This window comes from Ursus americanus, chromosome 25 (assembly GCF_024610735.1).
Source record: "Ursus americanus isolate L20-20 chromosome 25, mUrsAme1.1.p, whole genome shotgun sequence".
Classification (NCBI taxonomy): Eukaryota; Metazoa; Chordata; class Mammalia; order Carnivora; family Ursidae; genus Ursus; species Ursus americanus.
Window position 1 is genome coordinate 44,006,850 of NC_142151.1, and position 13,886 is coordinate 44,020,735.

General features: G+C 47.9%; 2 protein-coding genes across 5 annotated transcripts in view; one reads left to right on the top strand and one right to left on the bottom strand.

The window, feature by feature from the left end:
- CSAD (cysteine sulfinic acid decarboxylase) overlaps positions 1-4,684 on the bottom strand; it is a 24,627-nt gene extending 19,943 nt beyond the window's left edge. The window contains exon 1 of one of the 3 annotated variants that reach the window (XM_045800959.2): positions 4,595-4,684. The gene's annotated coding sequence lies outside the window, so the exon portion shown is untranslated. Of the gene's footprint in view, positions 1-4,245; positions 4,386-4,594 lie in introns of those variants that run through there. The other 2 variants (XM_045800958.2, XM_087855865.1) reach the window with 2 other exon arrangements.
- Positions 4,213-13,849, top strand: ZNF740 (zinc finger protein 740). Of its 2 annotated transcripts, XM_045800964.2 has the most exons (7): positions 4,213-4,350; positions 5,251-5,564; positions 7,954-8,103; positions 8,455-8,544; positions 9,005-9,128; positions 9,439-9,557; positions 10,524-13,849. In XM_045800964.2, exons 2-7 carry the CDS (start codon positions 5,556-5,558, stop codon positions 10,611-10,613), a joined length of 582 nt encoding a protein of 193 aa, XP_045656920.1. In that variant the 5' UTR covers positions 4,213-4,350; positions 5,251-5,555; the 3' UTR covers positions 10,614-13,849. The 2 variants fall into 2 exon arrangements, with proteins under 2 accessions (XP_045656920.1, XP_045656919.2); XM_045800963.2 differs by lacking the exons at positions 4,213-4,350; positions 5,251-5,564 and adding an exon at positions 5,572-5,764.
- The last annotated feature ends 37 nt before the right edge of the window (positions 13,850-13,886 follow it).

Sequence of the window (13,886 nt, forward strand, 5' to 3'; positions counted from 1 at the left end):
CGGCTAACAGGCCAGTAGGGAGATGGGCAGACACACTTGCCACAAAGGAATGGAGTGCTCCCGAGGAAAGGCAGGGCCGGTTAATTCTGCTCAGTTGGCTCAGGGCAGCCTTCACGGAGAAAGCATTCAGAACTTAAAGCGATAGAGAGCTGGTGCAGGAAAAGACTCATCAGTAATCATTACAATACTATTTGAATAACTGATAGGGTAGGCCTGAGGGAAGAACTGTGCCAAAGAAGTTAGGGAAGGACACACAGAAGGAGGCCTGCCTGCAGGCCAAAAAGATCAGGGCCGTTGCTTCTGAAAGCACTTTGGGCCAGGCTTATTGTTAGAAAATGACCACACTGACCTCCATCCTACGTAAGCGGCCGCAAATCCCATAGACTCAATACCCACCTCCATAAAAGCACCAATTCTCCTTCTGTGTACAGTTGTTTTCCCCCCTTCTGATTGTAAATTCCTGGGGGTTAAAATCTTATCTTTAAGGAAAACACGAAATGCAAACTAGGCACTCAAAAAAATGTTAGTTTTCATCCTCCCCACTCTCTTTTCCCTTCCCCCAAGGTCTTGCACAAAGGCACTCCATGAACATCTGGGTGAATCGACCAACTATTTCCAGGTACTGAAAAACAATGCTGCATTCCACTTACATTTGATTTGCATGGACCAAAAATCTGTATTCATGATATCTTCGAAGATATGCAAAGGGTTCTTTCTTTCTCAAAACCTTCTCGTCTATGACCTCATTTGATCCTCACATTCTGCTGGAAAGTAGCCTGAAAGGTATTTATTTATTCACCCTGGTTTTCAAGATGAGGACTCTCAGTCCAGAGTTAATTTGTCCAAGATTACACGGGTGACACGAGAACAAGCCTAGATCTCTGATTTTCTGAATTCTAGGCTAGAACCTCTCCCACTATGTTATTAGTTACTCTTAAGTCTGGCGTTTCTCACTACCTCTCACCATACACAAAAATAAACTGCCGCTAAGGTAAAGACATAAGCGGAAAATATACAATTATAAGAATGTCAAAAGTAACTACAGGGAAACATTTTTATAATCTTGAGGTAGCGTCACAAAAACCCAAAAGCCACAGGCAGACTCGACTACCCAAAACTTTCAAAATTCTGTGTAAAGAAAGACACCATTAAAGTGGTTAAAGATAACTCATGGCTTTACCCCGCCCCTTATTATTTTACCCACTCTATGTTTTCCAAAGTGATTTTTGCTCTCCTTGAAATTATTTTTTTCCATGAAAATTTTATTTTATTCTAATTTTTTTAAGATTATTTATTTATTTATTTATTTATTTATTTATTTATTTATTTGAGAGAGAGAGGGAGAGCGAGCGCATGCTCCAGGGGGAGCGCGAGCGGGGAGGAGGGGCAAAAGGAGAGGGAGAAGCAGACTCCCCGCTGAGCAGGGAGGCTGACCAACCGTGGAACTGTATCTCAGGACCTAAGCCAAAGGCAGACGCTTAACCCACTGAGTCACACAGGCACCCTTTTCCGCGAAAATCTTAAAATCAGGTTAAGTTCCATGCAAAGTCCTGTTTTAATTAGAACTTACTTTAATCAATAGCAAAAACTCATGTCTCTACAAAATTAACTCTTTCTATCCATGGACATGCTAAAACTCTCCATTTAAACAAGACTTTGTCTTTCACTAAAATAGTTTGATTTTCTTAATATATGACCTGCAGCTTCATGTCAAATTTATTTCTAGAAGTGTAATATTCTTATTGTGAGATTATTTATCTCATCACATTTTTATGGTTGGTGGTTCTCATATTTTATGTATACAATTTTTGTCTGTTAATTTCCCATCTGGCCATACTGCTGAACTCACTAGTTTTAGTATTTTGTCAGTCAATTCTCTTTCTTGATGAATGTATTGTATGAAAATAGTGAGACTTTTCAGTGGCCGGGAGCTCCAGTACAATATTAGCTTTGATGGTAAACATTCCTGTTTTATTCCTATTTTTGATAGGAATATTTCAAATAATTTGCTGTAAAGCATTAATTTGCTTGAGGAAAAAAAGGCTGAAAGATAAACAAAAAACTAAGAAAGTATTTTAAATCCATATGACAAAAAGTTAATATAACTTAGAGAAGACACAAGAGAAGTTGCTCAACTCCACTACTGGTGACATGCAAATTTAAACAATGAAATTACTATTTTTCATCTGTCAAATCAGCAACTGCACTAAAAATTCACAGTATTGCTATGTTATAGGAAATGGGGACATTCACACATGGTTCTGAGTGAGCATGTAAACTCTACAAACTGAAATTCAATTTCACAGAATTGATTAAAAATTAAAACGCACAGGGGCACCTGGGTGGCTCAGTCCTTCGAAAGTTTGCCTTCGGCTCAGGTCAATTTCCCAGGGTGCTGGGATCAAGCACCACACTGGGCTTCCTGCTGGGGGGGGGGGTCTGCTCCTCCCTCTCCCCCTGTCACTCCCCCTGCTTGTGCTTTAAAAAGAAAATCTTTTTTAAAAAAATATTTTAATGCACATATTCTATCTACAAATCTGTAGATGCAAAAGGATAACTATATGAAGATGTTCCTTATGGCATTGTTTATAAAACAAAATAATGGAACTAACTTAAATGTTCATCAGGATGAGTCTAGATAAATCAAAGTACAAACTTAAGTTAGAATATTATGCAACAATTGTTAAAATGTTAAAGAACGTAGATATCTACAATGTAACACTAGTGTCCAGCTCTGTAGGTACTCAATAAATACATTCTGCATGAAAAAAAAAATTGTGTATGAACATAGAAAAAAGCCTGGAGGTATATCTATCTGCCAAACTGATAAAAGTGACTATCTTCAGGAGCATAGGATAGTAGAAAAAGGAAGCTTAACATTTTTGCCTTTTCTTCTTATGTGTGTGCGGACTTGTCAAAATAAGTCTGAGCTATTTTTTTTAAAAGACTTATTTCTGATGACGTTTCTCTATTTTTATCTCAATTTTATCATGACTCTAAGTGCACAAAGATTTGCTGTCAATGGCTCAAAACATAAAGTGCTCAGGGAAATGAAACCCATGTACAAAGAGTAGTTGGGAATTCCTCCCTTCCATAAATGTTTTTTTCTTTTGCCATCTCAACTAATTCTCCTAAACTCACGACCTGACAGAGCCTACAGCAGAAGCTGAGACTTAAATGAACTGACATTTCCTTCCATTAAGAACCACTTGGCATAGTCCATCTTTAGCGGGCACTCTCCCTAATACTCGAGTTGGGAGATTCTAAAGAAAAGTTCAAGTTTCCATTTTCTTAACGCCGGACCCAGGGGTCAACCTACATCGGTAAGTCTCCAATGAAATTACAGTCTTCTACTGAGGGGAATCCTATGGCTTTTTCCAGGCGAGGAGGCCAATTTCAGACGCTGGAAGGTCTGGAATGAAGGGGTAAGGGGTATAAATTAACCAGATTGGCCTCGGGACGCGCCCGGATTGAGTGTACACGGCAGAAGCGTGCAAAGAAAGTTAACTCTTCTCCCAGCGGACTGAGCGGCCTCAGAATTTGCAGAGCTGGGCCTGATAGAAAACTCGGAGGGCGCCTGGGTGGCTCAGTCGGTTGAGCACCTGCCTTCAGCTCAGGTCTTGATCTCAGGGTCCTGGGATCGAGTCCCGCATTGGGCTCCCTGCTCAGCGGGAAGCCTGCTTCTCCCTCTGCCTGCTTGTGTGCTCTCCCTCTCTCTCAATTAAATAAACAAAATCTTTTAAAAAAGAGAGAGAGAGAGAAAACTCGGATAAAGAGGACCGCGGCTAAGTTACGTGAAAAGGCTGGGTACGAACTATTCAGGCTCTACTTGGGCTGCAGGCTCAGATGAGACAGGAAGAACGTCCGCGAGGAAGGGAAACTGGCGGCGTTTTTTCAAGGAGCCTCAACCAGCCCACCTAGCAAAACCTATCAAGAGCATCCAGCACAAGTCACTTCAGGGTCCCAGTTCCTGCCCTCAGCCAAGATGACCGCCGGGGCGCGCTCGTACCACGGCGCACGCGTCGTACCGCCGGTCCGCCCCCTTCCCGTCCTTCCGCGCGCCGGCACCGCCCACTCACCAGCTGCACGCCCTCCCAGCGTCCTCAGCCTCACCCCCTTTCTGGCTGCTCCCGCCGGTCCAGGCTCCGAGCCCGGAAGTGGATATTGCTGCTCGGCTGAGAGGACGAGGGGGAGGGGGAAGTGCTTCCGGGGAAACGGGCCCCGGGTTGGTGTTTGTAAACTTGCCTCGGTCCCGGCAGGGCAGCGGCGGCCACGGGGTTGGCACGGTGTGCTGGGGCCTGGAGGAGGCGCCGCGCGGTGGGGGAGACAGCGGGAGGCCGCGCCTGGCAGGTAGGAGCACGCCTCAGGGAGCGCAGCGTCGTCCGGGCAGGCGGCAGCGCCTCAGCAGCTCGCAGGCCGTGGGGCGCCGCGCGGGAAGGGGGAGGGGAAGGGAGGAGGGGCGCGTGGCGAAGGGAGGGGGCTCGCCGGGGAGGGGAAGGGGCCGCGCGCGCGCGCACCGCTCCTCGCCCGCCAGTCGGCCGCTTGGCCCGGCGGAGGGGGCTTGCTTGGCGGGGCCGCGGGCGCGAGCACGCACCTCGCGCGCTCCTCGGCGCTCTCCTCCGACTCCGTGCGGCGGGGCGCTGCGGCTGGCTGGCTGGCTGGCTGGCTGGAGGAGGAGGAGGAAGAGGAGGAGGAGGGAGGGAGGAAGGGAGGGAGGAAGGGAGGGAGGGAACGCGGAGAGCCGGCCTCCGCCTGCCTGCCTGCCTGCCTGCCTGCCTGCCTGCCTTCCTCCGCAGCGAGTTTCCGTACCGTCGGGCGGACTCGGCGCACACTGCCAGTCCGGTTGCTGGCTTGCTACTCAGGCGTCCAGCGATAGCCTCTGAGCTTTTCTCCACCCCAGTTCTGGCCTCCTTAATAGAGTGCGAGCTTCGCGGCCCGGCCCACTCCGCACAAAAGCCCCGAAGGGCCTCCGCCCCCTTCTATTCGTAAGATGGCAAATCCAAGCAGTTGGCCTGTTGCACTTCTTCCATGGGAGGCCCCAGTTACTTTTACTCCCGTTGGCAGCTCCTCTTTGCCCTGGAGACCAGTTTCTTCTCCTGACCTAGAAAGAAAACTCTGCTTAACTGATGTCCTCTTTCTGAGGTTCACAGCGCCCACAAAAAAAAAAAAAAAAAAAAAGTTAAGCCTATTGCAGGTCGTATGGCCCGAGAATGTTGCACCTAACAGCCCCATCTCCTTTTCTGGTTTCAGGTTTCTGAAATAGATCGTGAACTTCAACGGGAGGATTCAGTTGGAAAACCAAGACTGGCAGACTTTTTCTTCAGATCATAGGCAGGAGCCAGGCAGAGTCCAGGGATTCTTGGAACATCTACCTTCCCTTTGGAGGACACTAAATTCTATTTGAAGACAAAGGCAGTTCAATATGGCAGCAGGACTGAAGGGACACGAAGGAGTTGTTACAGTGATTTGGTGACAGTTCTTCAAACAACAGTGTCTTAGGAAAGGTGGATCAAGAAACTCCTGAACTTTTGGGTTGCATTAAGTGAGAAATCAGCATGGCTCAGGTAAAAAGCAATAGAATCCTCCTCCTTCAAGATCACTGGGAAGCGTGTTTGCAGTTTCACTCTTGAATGCTGCCTTAGTCAACATATTGACCAACCCAGTGAGCCAAGCTCTGTATTAAGCACCAGGGGGAGATCTAGAGGAAGGAAAGGAGACAGGCCACAGCCCCTGCCTTCAGGGAGCTTCCAGTCAAATGAAGGAGGTAGGCTATTCTGCATCACAGGCACTGATGGGACATTTGCGAAACAACTACTCAGTTTACACTTGGTACATTAAGTGCTGAGGGGCATGAGGGAGTGAACAGTCTGGTGAATGCTTCATTTGTTTTTTTCAACAGGAATTAATTGAGCTCCTGTTACATGCAAGGCATTATGCTGGGGATACAAAGATGAATAAGATTGTCCCCATCCCCAGCAAGCTTCCAGGATAGTAGGGTTGGGGTGGGGGGAAGTGGAGAGACAGTCTGTTATTTATATTCACAATACCTTGCATAGTGGTTGGTTAGCAGCAGAGACTCAATGAATCTGTTGATTAAAGGAACGTGCGATAATAGAGGTGTGTACACTGCAGAGGAGAGAAGGGTGCTCCTGCCTGGATGAAAGAAAACATGAAGCTTGAAGAATGCATAGGATTTTGCTAGATAAACAAGCAGAACAGGGCATGCAGACAAGGAGAACTGCATGAGCAGAGGCTTAGAGGCATGGGAGAATGTGATGAGGTTAGGAGTACTACAGGTAGTTTGCTAGTAAAGGAGGAAAGGATTTAAATGGGTTAGGGGGATAGGGTAGGTAGTGATAAAGGGAAAAGTTAGGGTGAGGGAGTTGTTTCCTGGAGAAGTAAGAGTATATATAACCCAAGGGCCTTTTATGCCTTGCTAAGGAATTAGACTTTATTCTGTAGGGAATGGGAACTCTCTGAAGAATGTTAAGCAGCAGAGTGATGTCAGATCAGTGTATTTAGAAGGTGATTCTCATTGTGAGGGGACAGGATGGATTGGAGAGACAGGATGATCTGTTAGTTTGCTGTAAGTGTGGATAGCAGAGCCATGTGCAGGCATTCCCAGAGCTTCTCCTAGCTTCTTCCTGGGACCCTCCCCTATCAGTCCCACCAGGATGGCAGCCTGATTATAGTATAATTGGCTTTCTTCCAGTTGCATGCATAGCTTCCTCCTTTCCATACAGATTAGGAGCCCTTCGGTTTCTTCTCTCTTTGTTTGCAACCTACTTCACGGCATCATGTTCACCCTTGTTCTGAGAAACTGCCTTTCACTAATCACTAACTTTGTCCTAGGCACTGTTGGGCATTTGTATCTTAGTTTTATTCTCATCAACCCTGCAAGAGTAGATACTCTCATAAACATTTTGCATTTAAGGAAACTGAGGCCTGAAGAGGTAGAGTAATTTGTCCAAAATTATACAGTGCAAACAGTAGAGCTAAGCTTTCCACCTCTAGATCTTTCTGTCCAAAGTCCTTGAAGGAGGAAGAAAAGAAGGGGTTCCGGGATACACTAAACGGAATTTTTTTTTAAGAGTATTTTTTAAAGGAATTTTTTAAATAAATCACTTGTCAAAGTTTGCTGATCAACTATTTCCTTAAAGTGTTTCTTCAAAAAAAATGCTTTTTTCAGTAAGAAAAGTATATTCTCTAGTGCTGGCTAAACAAAGTCAGTTTGAAGAATGTAGCCGTGAAAAGAGGAAAATTTTTTAATCATTCCTTGTTTAAGCAATGTTTAAACTACACGGAGAGTAGGGAATGTGAAAATATGTGGATTTGCACGCAAATAAATGGTCTTGGAGGTCAAGAGAAAGTGATATTCAACCCTAAAATCCTTCCAAGTGATTTAATTTTTATATGTTAAAACTGACAACACCTAGGGAATTTAAAATCTAAAGGGAGAAGTAACCTCATTTTGCTGATAAACATGTTTGTGGGACCTGATAGAATATATATTTGGCACCAGTGACGTCTGTCAGTCGTAAGAGGGCTCTGAAGCTGCTGTTGAGAGAGGAAGGAGGAAGGTCTGCTAGAAATCTTCCATTTCCGTAGATCAGCAGGGCAGACCCTCATGCCCATTCACAAGGCCAAGTACCTGGTAACATATTGACAAACACACACACTATACCTAGCACACTGCTAATGACAAAAGTGTCAGTAATACTTGGTTATTCACCTGATGTGTATTCAAATGCTGATGAATAACAAGTAACTTGTTCTGGTGAGGTGAGTTAGGGAGGACTCTTGAAGGAAGCAGAGTTTCGCCGTAGAGAGGGACACTCCCTAGAGAAGCAGTTTGTTTGTGGCTGGGTGTGAAAGGTAGTTCTATAGGAGATGGCAGCCTGTTTTTGCCCTGCCCTGCCAGGTGACCTGACACCTCATCTCCTTTCAACTTAGGCAAGTCTCCTGGCTTGTGAAGGCCTAGCAGGTGTGAGTTTGGTTCCCACTGCAGCCAGCAAGAAGATGATGCTGAGCCAGATTGCCAGCAAGCAGGCCGAGAATGGAGAGCGGGCAGGTAGCCCTGATGTGCTGAGGTGCTCAAGTCAGGTACAGCATTTGAGTCCCTTGTGGCACCTGGGGGTCGGGTGGCCCAAGCTCTCTGCCAGGAGATGCCAAGCTTTGATGCCTCAGTGCTTCTGTTTAGCGAGGTGGGGAAAAGGGATCCAGCTGGGGAATGAGTGAATGAATGTGGGTATTTTAGAGAGCTAAGGAAGGGCTTTTCTTTACCTGTAACCCCTTAACACCATAGTACTTGGAGAGGAAATGTATGAGTACCTTCGCTAAACCTTCGGGGCAGTTGGTTTCTGTCACTTAGAAGTTGTCTGCAAGCACAGCATTTGGTTTCCTGTCTTGTGTGTGGAGATAGACTGTGAGTTTAGCTTTGATTTATTTTAAAAGGGTCACCGAAAAGACAGCGATAAGTCCCGGAGTCGCAAAGATGATGACAGCTTAGCTGAGGCCTCTCATTCAAAGAAGACTGTTAAAAAGGCAGGTAATGGGGTAATCCCCAAAGTGGTACTGTTTGGTAATGGGATAATCCTCCTTCTCTTCCGTCTGTGGTTCAACCTGGAGCTTTCCCTAAATGTTTTGATCACTCATAGCCAGTGAATGTGTCACTCTGATTTCCTCCATAGACACTTCAGTCTTTGATCTCTGGCCCCTCCCGGAACATCCTTGATAAAGGAAGAAAGGCCAGGGAAGCATGGGACCTGTGGCAAAGGGCAGGCAAACCCCAGTAAGGTCACATTCAGAAGTGTGATTTGATGGGGCAGACCACTTACCCATGCCTGCCGCCTTCCTCAGAGGGTCTCTTAACTCTAGGGGATGAGGGAGTTGACAGCATCAGAAAGAGTCCTTTGTCCAGCAACTGGAAATCGACCCAGAGTAGAATGTGGGCAAAAAGGCGGCTGAGGGCTAGCCTTATGACATGCCTGATTGTTGCCCCTAGGTGGTGGTAGTGGAACAGAATGGTTCTTTTCAAGTAAAGATCCCCAAAAATTTTATCTGTGAGCACTGCTTTGGAGCCTTTAGGAGCAGTTACCACCTCAAGAGGCACATCCTTATTCATACTGGTAAGTCTCTTGCTCATAGTCAATAGTCGATAGTTTTTGGTGTGTCTGTGTGTGTGTGTGTGTGTGTGTGTGTGTGTAGCTCTTGTTGGGTTTGTTTTAGAGGCCGAGTATTAGAAATAGAGGAAGAAGTGAATTTTAGTTAGATTTTGTGGCTCTGTATCTAGGGTCACTGAGAGCAACGGCTTTGAGGACCTTTCCTCATTAGGTGTCTGTGCATTGCTAAAAATTAAGAATTTCTGGGAAAATACCTGGAATTAACTCCCTGCCTTCTGGACCTCCTGATACTCACTTCTCTCTCCACCTGGGCCAGGTGAGAAGCCATTTGAGTGTGACATATGTGACATGCGCTTCATCCAGAAGTACCACCTGGAGCGTCACAAGCGTGTGCACAGTGGTGAAAAGCCCTACCAGTGTGAACGGTGTCATCAGGTAAGCTCATCCATCCATGCCACACAACAAACTTTTTCTTCACAAGAACCAGGGCCAGCCCCTGTCCCCTTACCATCAAGGGGCCACATCAAATCCCTGGCCATGGTAGAGTTAGTACGTCAGGGTGAGTTGTGTCTCTCTGGCCTTATGCAGCTGTGCATGGGGAGGGGCCATGAGAATAATCGTAATAACAATAGTATTTCTTGTGTACTTACTCTGTGCCAGGCACTGTGAGAACATATTTAACATAGATTATCTTTTTAATCCTCATGTTAATTCCATAAAGAGCCGTGTTGTCGTCATTTCACATATGGGGAAATTGAGATTCAAAGAGGTTAAGTTTCCTAAGGAAACAGCAGATCGAGGGCAGAGGCAGGATTCAGTCAAACTCAGAGCTGGTGCACCTGGAAGAAGAAAGACAGTCTCTGCCCCCGGGGGGGGGTCAGTGTCTGATCTGATGAGAATGTAGGAGCTATAGACCAAAACAAGACAAGAACAAAAGATGAGAAATGATAACAACTAACATTTCCTGGACGCTTTGCTCCACCCTCTTACACTGAATCTCAGAACACTAGAGTGAAAGCTCCATGAGGCAGAGATTTTGCCCCTCTGGTCTCCACTCTATCCTCAGCCCCAAGAACTGTACCTGCCTTGAGACAGACACTCAATAAATATTGGATGAATGACACAGCCCTTCTGTGAGTAGGTACTTTTAGCCCCGTTACAGATGAGTGTACAGATTGAGTGCTGTTAGATACCACGTCCAAGGTCGCACAGCCACTGAGTGGTAGAGCCAGGACTCCCGACTTCAGAGCCTGCACTCTTAACCACCGTGTGCTCCTGCCGTCTGCGGACTTGCTGAGGGCGTGTGGAACAGGGTGCGTGCCTCCCGTGTGGGGAAGGCAGAGCTAGCCAGCAGGCAGCCGAGATTCTCCTCTCAACGCTTAATCCTTCCTTTCTTCTCAGTGTTTTTCTCGGACAGATCGATTACTCAGACACAAACGGATGTGCCAAGGGTGCCAGTCCAAGACTTCCGACGGGCAGTTTTCTTTATAGGCGCAAGGGGCCCTGGGTGGTGGGAATGATCAGAAGAATTTACCGAAGAGCGCACCCCCTCTGGTCTGATGGTCCCACCACCACCCCGTCTGTACCTGTCCCCCTCCTGGAGGAGTGGACCCAGGAGACCAGAAGAGTGCATCAGGGGACAGCGGCCTCAGAGCCTCAGCTCTGTAAATAATCTGAGACTATGAGTATCTCGGGGAAGTTCCTACAGCATTCCTGGGTAGGGAAGCTAGTCCCTGGACCCTTGGCTGAGGTTATAGGTGGGGACTGAAGGTACAGGACCAAGACTGGTGTGGCTCCCACAACCTTGGACTCCAGCTGGCAGCTGAAATGGAAAGGATTGGGGAGAGGGATTTGTTTGTTTGTTCTGTTCTTGTTTTTGTTTATCCAAAAGCAATTTTAGCAGCTACACTGTGGATACAGGTAATATGGAGGCAGAGAGCCCCGGTCAAAGCAGGGACTATGGCTGGTCCAGCCCTCCCCAAAATTGAGTTTTTAGTTGCAGTTGATCCTCAGTGTTCACAGCCCTGCACCTCACCTTCTGTTGGAAGGGGAGTAGGATCAGGGATGGCAGCTGAGTTTACCTTGGTCTCCTTGTACACTGTAGGGACAGAAGGAAGGATGGTGGGAGGAGCAGACAAGGGCGGGGTCCAACTGGAGTGGGCAGGTTCCTGTTCCTTCCTCTGGGGAAGAGCAAGAGCTGTGCCCACGGCTGTTGCAATGGCCCAGGCCACCCTGGTACCTGATGGCGTCAGCTCAAGTGCCTTGTGGAGGGAACTTGGGTGAGAGCGGCCCACGGAGCCCTTCCATGCCCTCTCTGGGAGCTCGATCTTGGAGATAGTGTGTGGCTACCTCGCTGCCGTTGACTCCTGAGCCAGACAGAGGTATTGAGCAGGTAGTCATGGATATCAAAGGGGGCTCTCTCTCCCTGTGCCCTCTTCAGAACAACCCGAGACTAGTCCCAAGTTGAGCAACAACTGTTCAAGAAACAGAGGAGTTTGGTGTCCCCTGACATGACTGTTGAGCAGTGTGAGCTGCTCTCCCTGCCCAAGTCCTATCACTGTATTCAGGTAGAGGAGATAGGGGTGTGGCCTTCAGTCCCAAAGAATAAGATCTTCGCTTCCTTCTTAATGGCCATCCCTACCCAACAAAGAATTGGGGGAGGGGGGTGCTGCAGAGAAAGGACTGAGGAAGAAACCTATTGTAGGTTTTATTCTTAATCATATTCTTTGCTCCTCTCTGCCCCAACACCACCACCCTCTCCACCCCCAAAAAAGTGATCAGGGGTGTGTGTGCGTGCGTGAGTGTGTTCATTCGAGTGTGTGCTTGTGTTTGTATGCTTGGAGATGGCGTATTATTGAGCCAAACCCTTCTCTGGCCCTCAACTCGGGAGGATGAGCATGAAACAGCCCCCACCACCACCACCAGATCTGAGGGTGCTTGAGGTCCCAGCAGGAGCTGAGGAACTCCATTTAGGGGAGTGAAGGGCTTTGTGTTCGAGGGGTTTTTGTTTGTTTTTTTGATTGATCGAACAGGCTGGTTAGGGTGTTTAACCCAAGCCAAAGCTTGTAAACATGAATTTTCCAAAGTGAAATAAGCCCTCTTCCTGCTATGGAAGGTTCTGGGGTTTGGTTAGCCCCCACTGTGGCCTGCCCTGACCTGTAGGGGCGAGTAATCATGGAGTAATCATGGAGGCTTGGTGAACCGGTCCACCCTGTCAGTGGGGGTCTCAGATGGCAGCTGCAGGCAGTGCGACTTCGTTTCCTAGAAAATGTAGGGAACAGCAGCAGAAAGCTCCTGGCTGTTGCCCACGTGGGTGGGGAGGGGGCTCTATACCTCTGAAATGTGAGGGTTTCAGGAGAAAAGAAAGGTGTGGCACCCTTCAGATTTTCCCTGATGGCACCTGAGATCCTTTGGAAGAGGCACCGGGGAATGTGTTTGTCGCCTGTGCTCTTCCAGCTTTATGCTGGCACTTGCATTTGATGTGGTCCAGAAGCTAGACCTCAGTCCTTGAAGCTGCCCTGTGGTCCCCGCAAGCTGGCTATCTTCCTACGCATCAGGGAGCCCCTTTCCTGTTAGAGGGCTCTGCCGGGGCTGGAATCTGTCATTCACCTCTGGGAGTATATTCTTGGAAGGGGGCTACATTTAGGAAACTTCTCCCACGAGCACTTCTGAAAGTAGTAGGCTTCATTCCCTGCCACTTGCAGCTAATCTGTTTAGGGTTGGAGTGTGTATGGAGAGGGTCCCCTGAGTGACCTAGGGTTGGAGTGTGTATGGAGAGTCCCCTGAGTGACCTATGCCCCTGTGTGTGCGGATGTGTGCTTAGGTCACAGTGTGCCATGGCACCCCACAGCCTCAGCCTCCTGCCGGGGTGGGTGGGGAGAGGGAACTGGTGAGCAGATGTGTAGAGCCATACCAGAAGCACCCCTGCCAAGGATTGGGTGTGGGGGAAACTCAGGAGCACGTAGGTGGTTGGTTCAGTTGTCCGGGTGCTGAGGTTCTGGGGCCAAGGATGTATGAGGAGAGAGGAGCAAAGAGGTGAAAGGAGTGATTCAGCCTCCCAGAGGGCCCAGAAGCCCCACTTACACCCCAGGGAAACCACAGACGAAGAGCGCTGCAGAGGCTTCTGGGCCCAACACCGCAGCCCTCCTCAGCTGGTGGGGTCTAGCACTGGACAGATGCCTCAGGTGCGTTTGGAGTGAAGGGAAAGGGAGCTAGGGCAGGCTCTCAGAGACCAGGACGTGGATTTTGGGGACCTGGCAAGAGTAGCACCAGTTCTGGGTGGGCCTCTGTACCGGGCCCTACCAGCCCTGCCCTTCCCTGCACCCCAGCTCTTCTCCGTCCGCCCCCCAACAGCCTCTCTCATCACTTAGCTACTGATTGTGCCCTATGGCTTGACATTGGAGGGTTAAATGAGACGGGGGGTCCACCACAACTTCTAACCCTCTCCCCAGATGCTCTTTGCCTCTGCTGCAGTCCTGGGGCTTTTATCTTAACAATCCCTCCAACTCTTCCTCTCTGCCCTCTCCCTCCCTCCCTCCCTCTCTCTTTTTTTTTAATATACTTATTTTGCTATTGGGGGAGGGGAATATCAAATGAACAAGATCACTTTTAAATGGTAGTTTTTATAAGATGTTATAAACTTGTATCTTTTTACCATTAAAGTGCAGTGTATGTTCCTTCGTGATATATTTAGGATATTTAAATAAAAAGAAAATGGGGCTTTTCTACATACTATCTCTTTTTTTGGGAAAGCTTTTTCTTTGG

What these genes read in the sequence shown, in the direction of transcription:
- ZNF740 (XM_045800964.2), top strand. An exon ending in CAAAGAAGACTGTTAAAAAG is followed by an intron (nt 8,545 to 9,004) that starts GCAGGTAATGGG and finishes TGTTGCCCCTAG; the next exon opens with GTGGTGGTAGTGGAACAGAA. An exon ending in GCACATCCTTATTCATACTG is followed by an intron (nt 9,129 to 9,438) that starts GTAAGTCTCTTG and finishes CACCTGGGCCAG; the next exon opens with GTGAGAAGCCATTTGAGTGT.